This window comes from Labeo rohita, chromosome 1, assembly GCF_022985175.1.
Source record: "Labeo rohita strain BAU-BD-2019 chromosome 1, IGBB_LRoh.1.0, whole genome shotgun sequence".
NCBI classification, from domain to species: domain Eukaryota; kingdom Metazoa; phylum Chordata; class Actinopteri; order Cypriniformes; family Cyprinidae; genus Labeo; species Labeo rohita.
Window position 1 is genome coordinate 17,998,976 of NC_066869.1, and position 15,480 is coordinate 18,014,455.

At 39.4% G+C, this 15,480-nt stretch overlaps 2 protein-coding genes across 2 annotated transcripts; both read left to right on the forward strand.

Annotated features, from left to right (window-relative positions):
• The first annotated feature begins 749 nt into the window (after positions 1-749).
• LOC127171733 (C-X-C motif chemokine 11) lies at positions 750-2,952 on the forward strand. Its single transcript, XM_051120554.1, has 4 exons — positions 750-914; positions 1,087-1,210; positions 2,009-2,107; positions 2,361-2,952. The coding sequence occupies exons 1-4, from the start codon at positions 848-850 to the stop codon at positions 2,407-2,409; spliced, it is 339 nt and encodes a 112-aa protein (XP_050976511.1). The 5' UTR covers positions 750-847; the 3' UTR covers positions 2,410-2,952.
• Positions 2,953-12,195: 9,243 nt separating this feature from the next.
• On the forward strand, positions 12,196-13,804 carry LOC127171739 (C-X-C motif chemokine 11-like). The gene is made up of 4 exons (XM_051120568.1): positions 12,196-12,376; positions 12,548-12,671; positions 13,116-13,214; positions 13,475-13,804. Exons 1-4 carry the CDS (start codon positions 12,310-12,312, stop codon positions 13,521-13,523), a joined length of 339 nt encoding a protein of 112 aa, XP_050976525.1. The 5' UTR covers positions 12,196-12,309; the 3' UTR covers positions 13,524-13,804.
• Positions 13,805-15,480: the final 1,676 nt, after the last annotated feature.

Sequence of the window (15,480 nt, forward strand, 5' to 3'; positions counted from 1 at the left end):
ATGCTGATAATAAAGAAATAAGAAATTACAATACTGATTCTGGGCTAAATATATCCCTATGTGCGTTTGATGTAACTGAGGGAAAGTAGACAAAATCCCATGACAATAAGGCATTAGTCAGACTTCTGACATCTGTCTGACATAATTATGAGGTAGATCTGCCTCAACATGTCAAACAGCAGCAGTGGTTCCATGTTCTGATATGCATCATGACGCTGCCCAATGTTATCCGCTTGGATATTGAGTCATTACATTTGGTAATTGAGATTACCATAATACATGTGATCCATAGAAAATATACAACACAAATCAATTGTTTGTACTAGATTTGTGTTTGGATGATATAAACATCTTTTGATTTAAAGGTTTGTGTGAAAATGCTTGAAATAGCATAAATAGCATTAAAAAGCATTTCAAAAAGCACTTTTACAGAATTATTGTGTAAATATATAATCGATAATTGTGTCAGTTTTCACATTGCAAGTCGACATGTGCATCTGTGAATCAGCACAGAAGCACTTTCTATTACTTCTATCCTGGATTTCCTTGGAATTATTTTGTTCACTCAGTTCTCTCACTTTCCCTTCTTTCCCCCCATGTCTGTCTCACGCTCCCTCCCTCCCTCCCTGCTCCGACAGGCAGAAATTTGGAAATTCCGCTGTAGCCTGACTGCTGGGAAATGTTGTGGGGCGGGAATCCCTCTTGTGCCTCTATAAAAGAGAGAGGAGAGGCTTCAGTCCTCACTCTTTCACTACAGCTCCACTAGCACTTACTACTTTCTCTGAAAGCTCAGCAAACCAGTGAAGCTGATCCTTTTGCATTTCTTACCTATTTATTACACTTGCAAATGGCATTTTTACCCAGAGCCCTTCCTCTGCTGCTGCTTGCAGTAGTTTGTATTCAACTGAGTGGAGGTAAGACATTAATGACACTTTAATATCTTTTGTTATAGTCAGGTATTGCATGAATTTTGTGCATTTTTGTTGCTTTTTTAGCATGATGCATCAAGCTTTTATGCAGAATCACTATCTTCTGTTAGAATCATGCATTTTAAATGAATCTTTTTATGCTTTTCTGTGTTCACAGTTCTAGCTGACGGACCTGACAGGTGCTGGTGTTTGAACACTTTGAAGAAGCGTGTCCCGAAAGAAGATATTGAAGAGTTTTCTATTTTCCCCAAAAGATCAAAGTGTGAGAACACTGAAATCATGTAAGTGTCAGTCTGTTAACCTGCTTGTAATATAAATGCTGCATATTTATTAGGATATCCTTAGATGCTCCATAAGTTTTTTTGTTATATACATTTATATTAGCTCCCAAACAGTTTGTGGGATGTTTAATATATCATATGGAATGTATAGGTGTATTTTGTGACTAGTTTTCCAGTCAAAATATCCTTAAAGGATATAAGAGGCAACACTTTTAAAAGTGTTATAACATGTTAATTGTTAATACAAAATAATAAATGCTCCGAAAAGTCTTAACATGTGTTGCTTCTCAAAAAAATTATTCTTGTTTTAAGGATTTTCAAATATTATAAGTGCAAAAGCCCATTTAGACTACACTGTAAAAAACAATTTGTTGAGTCAACTTAAAATAATTTGTAACCTGGCTGCCTTAAAATGTTAAGTTCAGTCAACTCAAAAAAAGTTTATTCAACTTGAAATGTTAAATTATACTAAGTGACAACTTAGATATTTGAGTTGAATCAACTTAAAATTTTAAGGCAGCTGGGTTACTTACCCATCTGTTAAGTTTAGCAAACACAAATATCTAAGTTGTTACTTAGTACAACTTATCATTTCAAGTTGAATAAACTTATTTTAGTTGACTGAACTTAAAATTTTAAGGCAGCAGGGTAACAAATTATTTTAAGCTGACTCAACAAATTGTGCTTTTTATTTTTTACAGTGTACTTAAATTTTTATTCTTAAGGTGTAAATTTGCATATAAATCATGCAAGTTAAACTGAATCTTATTAATTTGATGCATTTTTTAATGTTTGCAGACTGACACTGAAACCAGTGAATCACAAAACTGATGGCGTCCAGCGCTGCTTGAGTCCAGACACAAAACAAGGCATTAACCTGCAGCTTTGCTGGAACAGGTACAGACATGTCATTTGCATTTCTCAATCAGTAATAATGAACTAATACTAAACAATATTAGCCACAAATCTAATAGACACAGCTATAGTCATGCTCCTTCAAATATGATGGTATAATAAAATGAACTAGAGATCAATATATTAATATACTTAATGCTCTTTGTTATGATAAACATTATTTTGTGGATAATGTTTATGCATATTATATCAGGTGTTATATTAATGTGTGTACGTTTTGTTTGATTTGCAACAGGAAGAACGTCAACAACACCTCCACATTAAAGATATCCAACTGCTTCTAAAGCCATAAAGAAAGTGCAGAAGAGCATGGGAGGACAGAAGGGGGGATCTGGAAACTCTAGAAATCCAGAGAGTGGAATTCTATCCTGTCACATGACCCGCACTGGCCAATTAGAATCCTGGGATTTGAGTGTTGGCCTCATGCAGCTGATGGGAAATCACAGAAGCCCTGAAAACACCCGGAGCACTGCCAGTAACCGCCGGACGCAGATGTTGTCAGCAAAAGCCTTTGGATTGAATCCACTTGCTGAATGACTGAAGCACTGAATGTATCATTACTCCACGCAGTATTTAAATCACTGTATTTAAATAGGTTTATAAATTAACTTATTTTATAATGCTAAAAGTGTTGAAAATGTTTTACTTTTACTATTTTTGTCTGACCAGGCCCTGTTTGATGTGTTAGGACTGACGGATTCACATTACATTATTTCCTTGACATGAAATTTTATAACACATGAAGTATATTTTCAGGCGACTTAACAATATTTTTATAATGCAGGCGACTTTTGTACTGTTTTGTAATAAAAGCCAGTTTCAAGTCATTTTGCTTATTTATTTTTCACATCCATTATATTTTCCTGTTGACATGAGAATATGTGATTAATTATACAGGAAAACATGCTAGCAATAAAATTATTATTAATAAAAAGCAATAAAAGCAATACAAATTATTAGCAACAAAAAAATAGATATTAGATGTGAAGGAAGATCTACAGAGATATTGTCCTTCTGAAGTATCTTCACACTATTTGCAGACTTTTTATGAGTAGATTTTACATGAGCCCCATCTACTAATCATTTCTAAAATGTAGCCTACACTCAAAATGTTTTGAAGATTGACAAAATTCAGCAGATGCCTTTATCAAAGTGCATTGGTTCAAAACTTTTTGGCTTCTAGTCTAGATCTTTAACCATTATGTCACTCCATGAAGTGATGTTGTCCACTACAAGAAGTCATTGTAAGATTTATTTATTTATTTATTTTTACATAAGCCTTTTGTCCCTGAGGCCAAAAAGCATTAAGTTGTTAATTATTATAATTAATTTAGTCATCTGTGCATTTTTAGTGTTTGCAGACTGAATACTGCAACCAAAAAACTGATATCCACCTTATTTTTCCCATAAGGTTGGGGCGTGGCCATTCATACATTTTATAGGTTTGGCTTCCAGTCTCATCCAAGCTGTTTTAGCTGTACAAAACAGCTCATTTTGCTGCTCGATATTGCACTTTACATCGTTATGCCAGTAGGTGGCGGCAAGTGACTATCTATCTAAGTGTGGTGCACACGTCCTGAAATGTACAGTCAAAACATTTGGCCTCCTGGTTGCTGGCTGCAGTATATCATAAACCCCACCCTGTCCAGGTAAACAAGTGGAACATGACCCACACTAAAACATCAAATTCATTTTTAAATCAGTGGTCTCAAACTTGATTCCTGGAGGGCCACAGCTCTGCACATTTTCACTCCAACCCTAATTAAACACATCTGATCCAGCTAATCAAGGTCTTCAGGATTAGAAACTCCAAGCAGGTGTGAGTTGGAGCTGGTTGGAACTAAACCCTGCAGAACTGCGGCCCTCCAGAAATTGAGTTTGAGACTTCTGCTTTAAATAAATTTCCCTAAACATTGTAGCCATCACTGCTGCACACACTGCACAGACTCTGGGTCTTGGGCCCTAAGGTTAACAGTGCCTATTTCTGGTCTTAATTTTTTGGAAGTTTCTAAAATAGAGACACGTACAGTCAATAGTATATCCAATAGTATACATATAACATTAAGTGCATGGGCACGGATATTTAAAACTCGAATGTGCCATGCTCCTGGTGTCATTTGCTTCATGTTATTTTTATATGTACAAAAAAACTTCCTTGCTTTAAACTATAAACAAATAGCACAAATAGGTTTACCATTTACTTTGTTATTCTAATAGTTATTTACCTATAGCGGCAAATGATTTGGAAGCCTCGCACTTTCACAGAATAGCTTGCTTTCACGTTGCAAATGAAGTTGAATAGGCCCACAATTCATTAAAAAACACTCATTCAGGAACTGATTCAGTGACAAACACTGATTAATTCAGGAAGAAACCAGCGAGTGAGTCATTCAATCATTCACTCAAACTATTTATTCACAAAGACTTGTTCATTCAGGAAGAAACAGTTCTGTTCTTATAAGTGAAGCATCATTATATCAGTCCACTTAATTTTTCGGCAATATCGTACACTTGGGGCCAGACGTATCAAACAGTCCAAATTCGCGTTAGAGCACAATTCCATAAAAGCGCAGATCGGAGGGGATTCTGCGTGTGACAATGCGCACATTAAAGAAGACAGACACAGCCAGATCATTTACTTAATAACCAGCACAATCCACCAAGAGCAGCACAAATTACTGCCTGCTTTAACATGCTTTTTTGGGTGTTAAATAATGGCGCAAATACTAGTAATTTGATGAGCACAAGCGTTCATTTTAATACTCTCCTACCATAAATGTTGCATCTGAAAGGGTAACTCCTACAAATGCATATTCAATAAGATCAGGTGCAAAACTTATTTTAACGTCCTGCATGATTTGAAAATTGATACTTTTGAACATTGTTATCACACATACAGCTTCATATAGGGGTGCGCGGGGCACAAACTAACGCGGGATTAGTTGTAACATGCCTGGTTTAAATATTTCCACACACGCTAGGGTAACCAAATTTACGGTGTTGCCATAGCAACACTATACAGAGAAAAAAGTGTGCCAAAATTCAAAAGCCCTTTGAAGATATCACTGAATATTTATTTTAGCATAGTAAAAGTTAATTTCTGGCTGAAGTAAATTTTAGTATTCATTTAAAAAATGAGAAAAATCTGCTATTATTTTAATCTCCAATCTGTTATTCATCAGTTCAGATAGTTTATTAATGCTGGGCAAACCATCAGAAGACACTAACCACTTTTATATTCCAGTCGCACCGATGGGGAAAGTTGTAACACTGCCTTACAATTTGCCCCGCTATTATTAAACTATGCTAGTCTATGAATTAGCGATGACATTTTCACTATTTACTTTTATGGATTTTAAAAAGAAACCACAAGAAACAGGTGAATAAGAACTGACAAGACTGTTTAATGTTGAGAAATTATTATTTCAAGAAATGTAAAGCATTTTGGCCCATTTGTGTGTCTCGTGTTCTATGAGAGCTGTGTTTGGAGGGAGGGGAGTGTTTTTCTGAATGTCTAAATGTGTTTAAATGTGTCTAAATCTATTTGCGCACATTGTTTTCAGCTATACTGTATAGCTATGTTTTGCGATCACAGCCGTCCCACGCATGGTTGCGATGTGTTCATTGTGAACCTCAAAAATTAGACGCAATTTTAATTCTTAAAAAATGCCACTATTTTATTTTAAAAAGTTAATCATTTTATTTTATTGACAAAATATTTTAGTTTGTCGTGTATATTTTTTTCATTCAATCAGATAACATTTTAAGCTGTCATATGCTCATGTTACAAAATGCCCCTCACATGTTACAATGTACCCCACATATGGGGCATGTTGCCACTTTTCACTTCCTTTCTTTTGAGGTAAATAACGAAAAACGTACACACTGTAATTATGAAGCAAAGCTACATATTTGTACTAGACACGTCTGAAATTAACGTAGATAAAAAATTATACTCTGAACCCCACGTGGATTTACACAAACTGAGAAATTCAAGAAGTGTTAGGTTGTGCCCCACACTCCCCTACATGAGTTTTCCAACGAAGTCAGTTTGCTTGATAGCTCATGCGATACGGCGTTGTACTTGGGTGATAAAGAGCTTCGGTTCAAACCCCAAATCGTATTGAATCGAAAGTCAAAATAGTACGACTGCATAACAAAATGCATTTTTTAATCAGTTTTTCATTTGTTAACACTATCGGTTAGGTATAGTGTTGGGTTTGGTGTAGGGTATATTCCCAATAAGACAGAGCATTAACCTTTAGCGACACGCCCCGAATATTTGAATTCTGAACAGCTGCAATACATACCTCAAGCAGCATAATAAAAATGCAGCAATACATGCCTGTACCCATGTACTAAAAACGTGCCTAGGTCACGTATTGTGTGTGTTTTAGCGCCACTCTCTGGACATTTCGCTTTGAAACTACAGTGTTGCAGAAATGTATGTAGAGGCCTGGGTTGGTTTTTTTCATCATGTGCTTCATTACATTATAGTTGAATAACAGCCCCAGATGCAGGGTAGAAGTATCCTGAGTGAGAATGTGTGTTGAACTAGGATATGCTTTCCCTGAAACACTTCTTAGAGCTTTATTATAATCATGAGAAGCAATATGAGCACCCGGGCCGGCTGTAAATCACCAGGGCTCATATTCATGAAAATTCTTAGTGCAAAGAGTTGCTTCTAGTAACAATATTCTAAGAAAATTCTTAGAAATGTGGGTGTTTCCGCTTAATGTTAAAGAAAAAAAAATCCTAAAAAGGAAAAAAAACCCCAGTAATTTAGAAAGCATCTTAACCTTTAAAAGAGGTCTTAATGTCCAAAATTGTATGGACAAGGACTTCAGAAGGACTTCAACAGGGTCTGCCCGCCTCCTCACTAAGATAAAAATTGTTGTCTTTTCCTCACACAGAGTTGCTCTTAGATTGGTCCTGAATCACTCTTAAAGGGGTCATCGGATGCAAACTTCACTTTTTCATGTTGTTTGAACATTAATGTGTGTTGTCAGTGTATGTACACATCTACCCTATAATGATAAAAATCCATGCAGTGGTTTTCAATTAATCTGTAAAAATAATATGCCCTTTTTCAAATCGAGCCATTCTTAGATGCCTGTCGGTGATAGAGGTCACTGCTAAAGAGTTCCCCTTCGGGAACTCGAGCTGCGTCCGAAAACGCTAGGGGAACGCCTCCAGCGTGACCACGCTCTGAAACACGTGTGCAAACAGTCCAATGGAGAAGCGAGACGTCACAGGCGGGGTGACGTAGAGACCAGAGAGCTTAAAGCACGTGCGGTGCATGCAGCCAGCAGCTTCTGTCTTTCAGCAAGCGCTCTGTGTGTGTGTGTCACTCTGTTTTTTTGTGCTAGTTCGCACAGCTTTTATTTGAGAGTGTCACTATGTCCTACAAAGCATTCTTACGAATATAAGCAGCGGCATTTAGACTGTGTGTTCCTCTCTGCCTGCGCTATTTCGGGTGGCGATACACACAATCTATTTGTTGTCTGTCTGGGAGCGAAGCATGGGAGTCAGTTCTTGAGGGAGCTGACTGCCCGCGTTTGCGTTCCCCGCGCTCAGCTCCCGCTTCTGCCGAGGCAGGGCGGCGGCTGTGATCGTGGGGATCGCATTTAGATCTACGGACGGGTTAGAGACGGGTCCGCTCTATCTCTGCCTTTCTCCCTCTTCAAGGAGGGAGCCCTCGTGAACTTCCCCGCGGCTCGGGTCCCGCTTTGCCGAGGCAGAGCGGCGACTGCGGCCATGGGGATCGCACATAGATCTATGGACGGGTTAGAGACGGGTCCGCCATCTCTCTGCCTTTCTACTTAGATCTAGTGCTCTCTCTCGGGGCTCGGAAGCCCACGCTGCGGTTCTTCCCCCTCTGAGTGAGAGCTCGCGCTGCTGTGGCTAAAAAAGTGGCTCCCAGGGCATCTGCATACTGATCCTTATTGACATTTTTGTCGGTATGGGCGGTTCGGCATCGAGGTGTCATCCTCACCCATATGAAAGAACTGGGGTTGTGACTGAACGCAGAGAAAAGTGTGCTTTCTCCATTACAAAGAACCACTTATCTAGGCGTGGTGTGGGATCGACCACGATGCAGGCATGTATATTTCCTGCTCGGATCAAGTCATCCTCGCGGCAGTCAAGAGAGTGAAAATAGGCACTCACTGTGAAGCAGTTTCATAACTGCTGGGTCTGATGGCAGCTGTGTCCAATGTGATACCTTTTGGCCTGCTGTTCATGAGACCCCTGCAGTGGTGTCTCAAGACCAAGGGGGTTCTCCCTGAGGGGAAACCTGCTTTGCATGATCAAGGTCACGCGGCGATGCCTACATGCCTTGGACATGTGGAGGAGACCTTGGTTCTTGTCTCAGGGCCCGGTGCAGTGTGGAAACTACTGCCAAATGTGTCTGCATGGGTCCTGCGCACTGTAGAGCGAGGTTATCGCATCCAATTCGGCGCACCGCCGCCTTTCAACGGGGTCTTTCCCACTGTGGTGAGCCCCGAGCAGGGTCTGGTAATGGAACAGGAAGTAGAAACTCTGTTGAGGAAGGAGGCCGTCGAGGTGGTCCCTCTTCAAGACGGGGAGTCCGGGTTCTACAGCCGGTACTTCATTGTTCCGAAGAAGGATGGGGGCCTGTGTCCCATTTTAGATCTGAGACTACTGAATCGTTCAGTTATGAGGTTGAAGTTCAAAATGCTAAAAAAGAGAAAGAGGACTGTCAATCAAGTGGTGTCACAAATCAGGTCCGAGTACTGGTTTGTGACGATAGATCTAAAAGACGCTTACTTCCATGTCTCCATCCTTCCTCAACACAGGAAGTTCCTGAGGTTTGCTTTCAGTGGCGAAGCATACCAATATCAGGTTCTTCCGTTCGGCCTAGTACTCTCCCTCGGAGCACATGGCGGTTCAACATCGAGATGTTGTTCTCGCTCATATGAAAGAGCTGGGGTTGAGACTGAACGCCAAGAAGAGTGTGCTGTCTCCATTACAGAGAACCACTTATCTAGACGTGGTGTGGGATTTGACCACGATGCAGGCACGTTTGTCACCTGCTCGGATCGAGTCAATCCTCACTGCAGTAACAAGAGTGAAAGAAGGCCGGTCACTCACTGTAAAGCAGTTCCAGCGACTGCTGGGTCTGATGGCAGCTGCGTCCAACGTGATACCTTTTGGCCTGCTGTACATGAGACCCCTACAGTGGTGGCTCAGGACCAAGGGGTTCTCCCCGAGGGGAAACCCATTCCGCGTGATCAAGGTCACGCGGCAATGCCTACATGCCTTAGACATGTGGAAGAAGCCTTGGTTCCTGTCTCAGGGCCCGGTGTTAGGAGCTCCTTGTCGCCTCGTACGCTAGCGACGGATGCGTCTCTCATCGGTTTGGGTGCAGTCATGAGTGGCCACCCCGCCCGCGGTCTGTGGAGCAGTCGCCATCTCACTTGGCACATCAACTGCCTGGAGATGCTCCCGGACCTAATAGGCCACCATGTGTTGGTTCGCACCGACAACACAGCGGTGGTCTATTACTTCAACCACCAGGGAGGTCTGCGTTCGCGCCCCTTATACAGCTGACGCACCAGATCCTTGTGTGGTCCCAGGACAAACTCCTCTCGCTGAGAGCAGTTCATGTTCCTGGGCATCTCAGTATGGGAGCAGACATCCTGTCGAGGCAGGGGCTGAGGCCCGGGGAATGGATGCTTCACCCCAAGGTGGTGAAGCAGATTTGGAGAGTTTTTGGCCAGGCTCAGGTGGACCTCTTCGCGACTCAGGAGAATGCGCAATGTCCCCACTGGTTCTCTCTGACTCATCCAGCTCCACTGGGGCTGGATGCCATGGTACAGACGTGGCCGAGGCTGGGTCTGTATGCCTTTCCCCTGATCGCTCTGCTCCCGGGAGTTCTGGAGAGGGTGTGCCGGGATGGGGACCGTCTTCTTTTAGTAGCCCAGTACTGGCCGGCCCGAGCATGGTTCTCGGACCTGATTTCCTCCTCGACGGCTCTCCCTGGGAGATTCCCGTCAGGAGGGATCTCCTCTCGCAAGCGGGAGGCACCATCTTTCACCCTCGCCCGGAGTTGTGGAAGTTGGGGTGGAAGAATGGGTGTGGCCTCTGAGGGGGCACACCTTGTAGCCTCCGGTCTCTCAACCGAGGTTGTTGAGACCATCCTCCAATCCAGAGCTCCCTCCACGAGGAAACTGTAGACCCTGGAATACACAGAGTACAAGCAGAGATAGACAAGACGAGCATTTAAGGTTAAAAAGTATATAAACTGTCAATTTGTAATTACAGATGGAATTATATAGGTATTTTTAAAAATATAAGTACAATGTAAAAACATGTACACAATAAGTGCATTGTACCAAATGATTAATTTAAATGTAAGTACATAGTAGTTAAGGCCACTTAATATAAAGTGGGACCAAAAAATACATCTTAGTTTCCACAAAAATATTAAGCAGCACAGCTGTTTTAAACATAATGAGTTTCTGACGGATCATGTGACACTTAAAACTGAAGTAACAATGCTGAAAATTCAGCTTTGCATCACAGAAATAAATTACATTAAATATATAATAAAATAGAAAACAGTAATTTGAAATTGTATTTTTTTCCTCACAATATTACTGTTTCCACTGTATTTTAATGAAATAAATGCAGCTTTGCAAGAGACTTTCAAAAACATTTAAAAAAATCTTACTTATTTTTTTATGATTTGAAGAGTTCAGATGCAAACCCCCTAAAAGCCATCTCGGTCAAAAATGAGATAATGATACTGAGTGAATGCTCTCGACACATATTAAACTTCCATCAAGTACTTTTACTTCAAACTCGCTAAAATACCAGCCTCAGCCCAATCAGAAGTACTGGTACTTACATAGAAACCTATACATCTGAGCCTGATAAAAATGCATTTTTTATAGAAAGACATAAGATGGATTTAGAGGCTTTTGCATCTGAACTCTTCATTTATTCAACCAAAAAAGAATGTTGTCTTTCTGCCAAGCAGCTTTACACAACTTGCACAGCACTGTTGGACCAAATCACTGTTAGCGGTAATGTAAACACAACTTACTTTTCTTAGGAAATGTTTTCTAACTATCATAGAGCTCGATGGTTAGAGAGAGCAGTTAGACAGCCAAGATATTTCGCAATAAGGCACATTTGGACAAGCTGTGCTCCGAGAGAGAGAGAGAGAGGGAGAGAGAACTTAATCAAGTAGAAAACATTTAGCCTCAAACATGTCTGTTCTTATTTTTGCATAGTTTTAATGATTTAATCTATAGTAAGTCTGTTTTTTGCTTTTCTGGATCTCCAGTATGTCTGAAAGATGGCGTCCTTTCCATTTCCTGATTTTGATGTGACAATAGCATATCTTCTTTTCCTGTCTTAATTTTGGGAATCTCTGTCTTGTTAAAGTGCCAGCAATTTAAAATTTTTGTTCGTTTCAGAGTGACTCTGCAACTGACGTGGTGTCTGCACCAAGTCTCTTCATGCAATAAAGCAAGCTATGTCGTGGCGATAGAAACAGTCTGCATTTATTTGCACACATATGTTTCTCCACACATCTTTTTTAGTTTTAGAGGTTATGCCAACTCCAAATGTTCCTTTGATTATATTCTTGTTTTCATTAACAAGTTGGGCAAGAAGTAACAGCTGTTCTTGTGTCCAGTTTGGTTTTCTTTTAGGTTTGCATGTCTTACTATCAGCCATGATTATTCTACTCTGTTGAAAGTCTGCCTTACTCTTAGCTTAAGACTTATCTCTGTTGCAAAAGTAAAATAGTAAAAGTTTGTCTCAGCAGCTTTGTAAACAGGTTTTAAGAGAAAACTCTTAGGTAAAAACTTTTACTGCTATTTATGCTGCTAAATGTTTTGTGAATACGGGCCAGGTTCTTTTTTTTTATTTGTTACAGACCCACTGTGTAAATATGTAATCAATATATTTTCTGTCTCACTAAGACTCCCTCCCTCCCTCACTCCCTGCTCCGACAGGCAGAAATTTGGAAATGACTGCTGGGAAATGTTGTGGGATGGGAATCCCTCTCGTGCCTCTATAAAAGAGAGAGTAGAGGCTTCACTCCTCACACTTTCACTTCAGCTTCACTAGCACTTACTACTTCTCTGAAAGCTCAGCAAACCAGTGGAGCTGATCTTTTTGCACTTCCAACCTATTTATTACCCTTGCAAATGGCATTTTTACCAAGAGTCCTTCTTCTGCTGCTCCTGGCAGTTGTTTGTATTCAGCTGAGTGGAGGTAAGACATTAATGACACTTTAATATCTCTTGTTATTGTCAGGTATTGCTAGAATTTTGTGCATTTTTGTTGCTTTTAGCATGATGCCAAGAACTTTTTATGCAGAATCACAATCTTCTGTTAGAATCGTGCACTTTAAATGAATCTTTCTATGCTTTACTATGTTTACAGTTCTAGCTGACGGACCTGACAGGTGCTTTTGTCTGAACACTTTGAAGAAGCGTGTCCCGAAAGAAGATATTGAAGAGTTTTCTATTTTCCCCAAAAGATCAAAGTGTGAGAACACTGAAATCATGTAAGTGTCAGTCTGTTAACCTGCTTGTAATATAAATGCTGCATATTTATTAGGATATCCTTAGATGCTCTATAAGTTTTTTTTGCTATGCATTTATATTAGCTGCTAAACAGTTTGTGAGATATTTAATTTATCATATGTATAGGTGTAGTTTTGACTAGTTCTCTAGTTAAAATATCCTTAAAATAAGAGAAATGTGGTTAAGAGGCAACACTATTAAAAGTGTTTTAACATGTTAATACTTAATACAAAATAATAAATGCTCTGAAAAGTCTTAAAATGTGTTGCTTTTCAAATAAACTGTTCTTGTTTAAAGGATTTTCAGATAACTACAAAAAGCCCATTTAGACTACTTAAAGTTTTATTCTTAAGGTATAAATCTGCATATAAATTATATAAGTTTGTCTGAATCTTATTAATGTGATGCATTTTCAATGTTTGCAGGCTGACACTGAAACCAGTGAATCACAAAACTGATGGCGTCCAGCGCTGCTTGAGTCCAGACACAAAACAAGGCATTAACCTGCAGCTTTGCTGGAACAGGTACAGACATTTTATTATGTCACTTGCATTTTTCAATCATTAATAATGAACTAATACTAAACAATATTAGCCACAAATCTAATAGACACAGCTATAGTCATGCTCCTTCAAATATGATGGTATAATAAAAATAACTAGAGATCAATATATTAATATGCTTAATGCTCTTTTTTATAAACATTATTATGTGGATAATCTTTATGCATATTATATATTAGGCATAAGATTAACACGTGTACTTTTTGTTTGATTTGCAACAGGAAGAACGTCAACAACACCTCCACATTAAAGATATCCAACTGCTTCTAAAGCCATAAATGAAGGTGCAGAAGAGCAGGAGAGGACAGAAGGGCGGATCTAGAAATCCTGTGAGTGGAATTCCATCCTGTCACATGAACCAGCGCTGGCCAATCAGAATCCTGGGATTTTTGTCTGACCAGGCCCTGAGTGATGTGTTAGGACTGACTGAATCACATTACATTATTTCCTTGACATTAAATTTTATAACACATAAAGTATATTTTCAGGCTACCTAACAAAATATTTTTGTAATGCAGGCGACTTTTGTAATAAAAGCCAATTTCAACTCATTTTGCTTATTTATTTTCCACATCTATTATATTTTCCTCTTAATTTGAGAATATGTGCATGGTTAATCATACAGGAAAACATGTTAGTTAGCAGCAATGAATAGATATTAGATGTGATGGAAAAACTACTTAAATATTCTTCTTCTTTAGTATCTTCACACTATTTGCAGAATGTTTATGAGTGGATTTTACATGAGCCCCATCTACTGGTCATGTCTAAAAATGTATACTCAAAAGGCCTCAAAGTTTGACAAAGTAATTATTTTTAGGTGCCTTGGTTCAAACCTTTTTGCCTTGTAGAGATGGAGTCCACTACAAGCAGAGCTGGATTAACGCAAAGGCAAACTAGGCACGTGCCTAGGGCCTGATTGGCGGGATGGGGCCCAGACAGAGGGACAAAAATAAAAAAATAAAAATAAATAAATAAAAAATAAAAATAAAATAAAAATGTATAAATGTCCTATCTACAATTTATTTCAATATTTATTAATTAACTAAAAATAGTGACGATGTTTATCTTAACCATAGACTGTTACATTACGTCACATTAACGCCAGCTCATGACTGTATAGAGGCGCCAGCCAGTTAAGTCCGAGGGGACATCAGCGGCGTTCAGAGGCGGTCAGGTCAGAGCGGGACAACAAAGCTAGCAGGCAGGTGTTTTTTGAGTAGGCTAACAAGATGCTTTCGGGTGCGGCAAAACGTAAAAAGAAAAAAAAAATGAAGAGGAACAAAAGAAGAGACAGCGGGGGGCTTTACAGAAGTTTCTGTCGGGCAGCCGTCCGACAGCTGTGAACCTGCTCGAGTCAGCAGAGCCAGAGGCCGAGCCAGGCCCGGAGACACGGCCCGAAGACGCGGTGGAAGATGCGGCGGGAAATGCGGCGGAAGACGCTGTGGCGCCGTCAACATCAGCGCCGTCACATTTTTTGTTCACCCAAAAGGCTCGTTTCCCTTGGCTGTCTGAGCAGGTTAGTAAAGAAAAGTGAAGAAATGTGTTCCTGGTTCAAACATAAGGGTCAAGTTATTTAATGATTGCTTATTTTTCTACTATGTTTCTGTGATTAAATCTGCTTTTAGAATGCAGTCCAGTAAAGCACACCATCCAAAGAAACATCCAGACCAGTGGAGAGAACTGCTGAACAGTCCAGACCAGGAGCTGAGCTGCTGAGTGTTGAATACCAGAAAATGGAAATAATGATGCTTGTCCATGAAAATAAACATCTTTACTACTACAGCACACTTTCTCTTACTGCAAATTTTATTGGTCTTTGTATATTTGAATACTTATTTAACTATTCAATTTAATCAACACATTTAATTAAGATTTTCTGCAAAATGCAATAGCTTACAACATTTATAAATTGTTATAAATAAATTTTGCAGAAAATCTTAATTAAATGTGTTGATTAAATGTAAACAGAGCAAATAAGATAAACGTATTTGCTCTGTTTACATAGTTTACTGACACCTATTGGTTATTTACTGGTACTACTGCCTTAACAATGACACTCCCAATGGATAAGATGAGGATAATTTAATAGCACTTAATAGAGCCGTGTAATGACGTATAAATAATGAATATCAAAAAATAGTCTGATAGACTGTTTAATATACAACACATGACTTATTTTGGCATACAAACAACCAATTTGTAACCAAAGACTAGGCTATGTAAA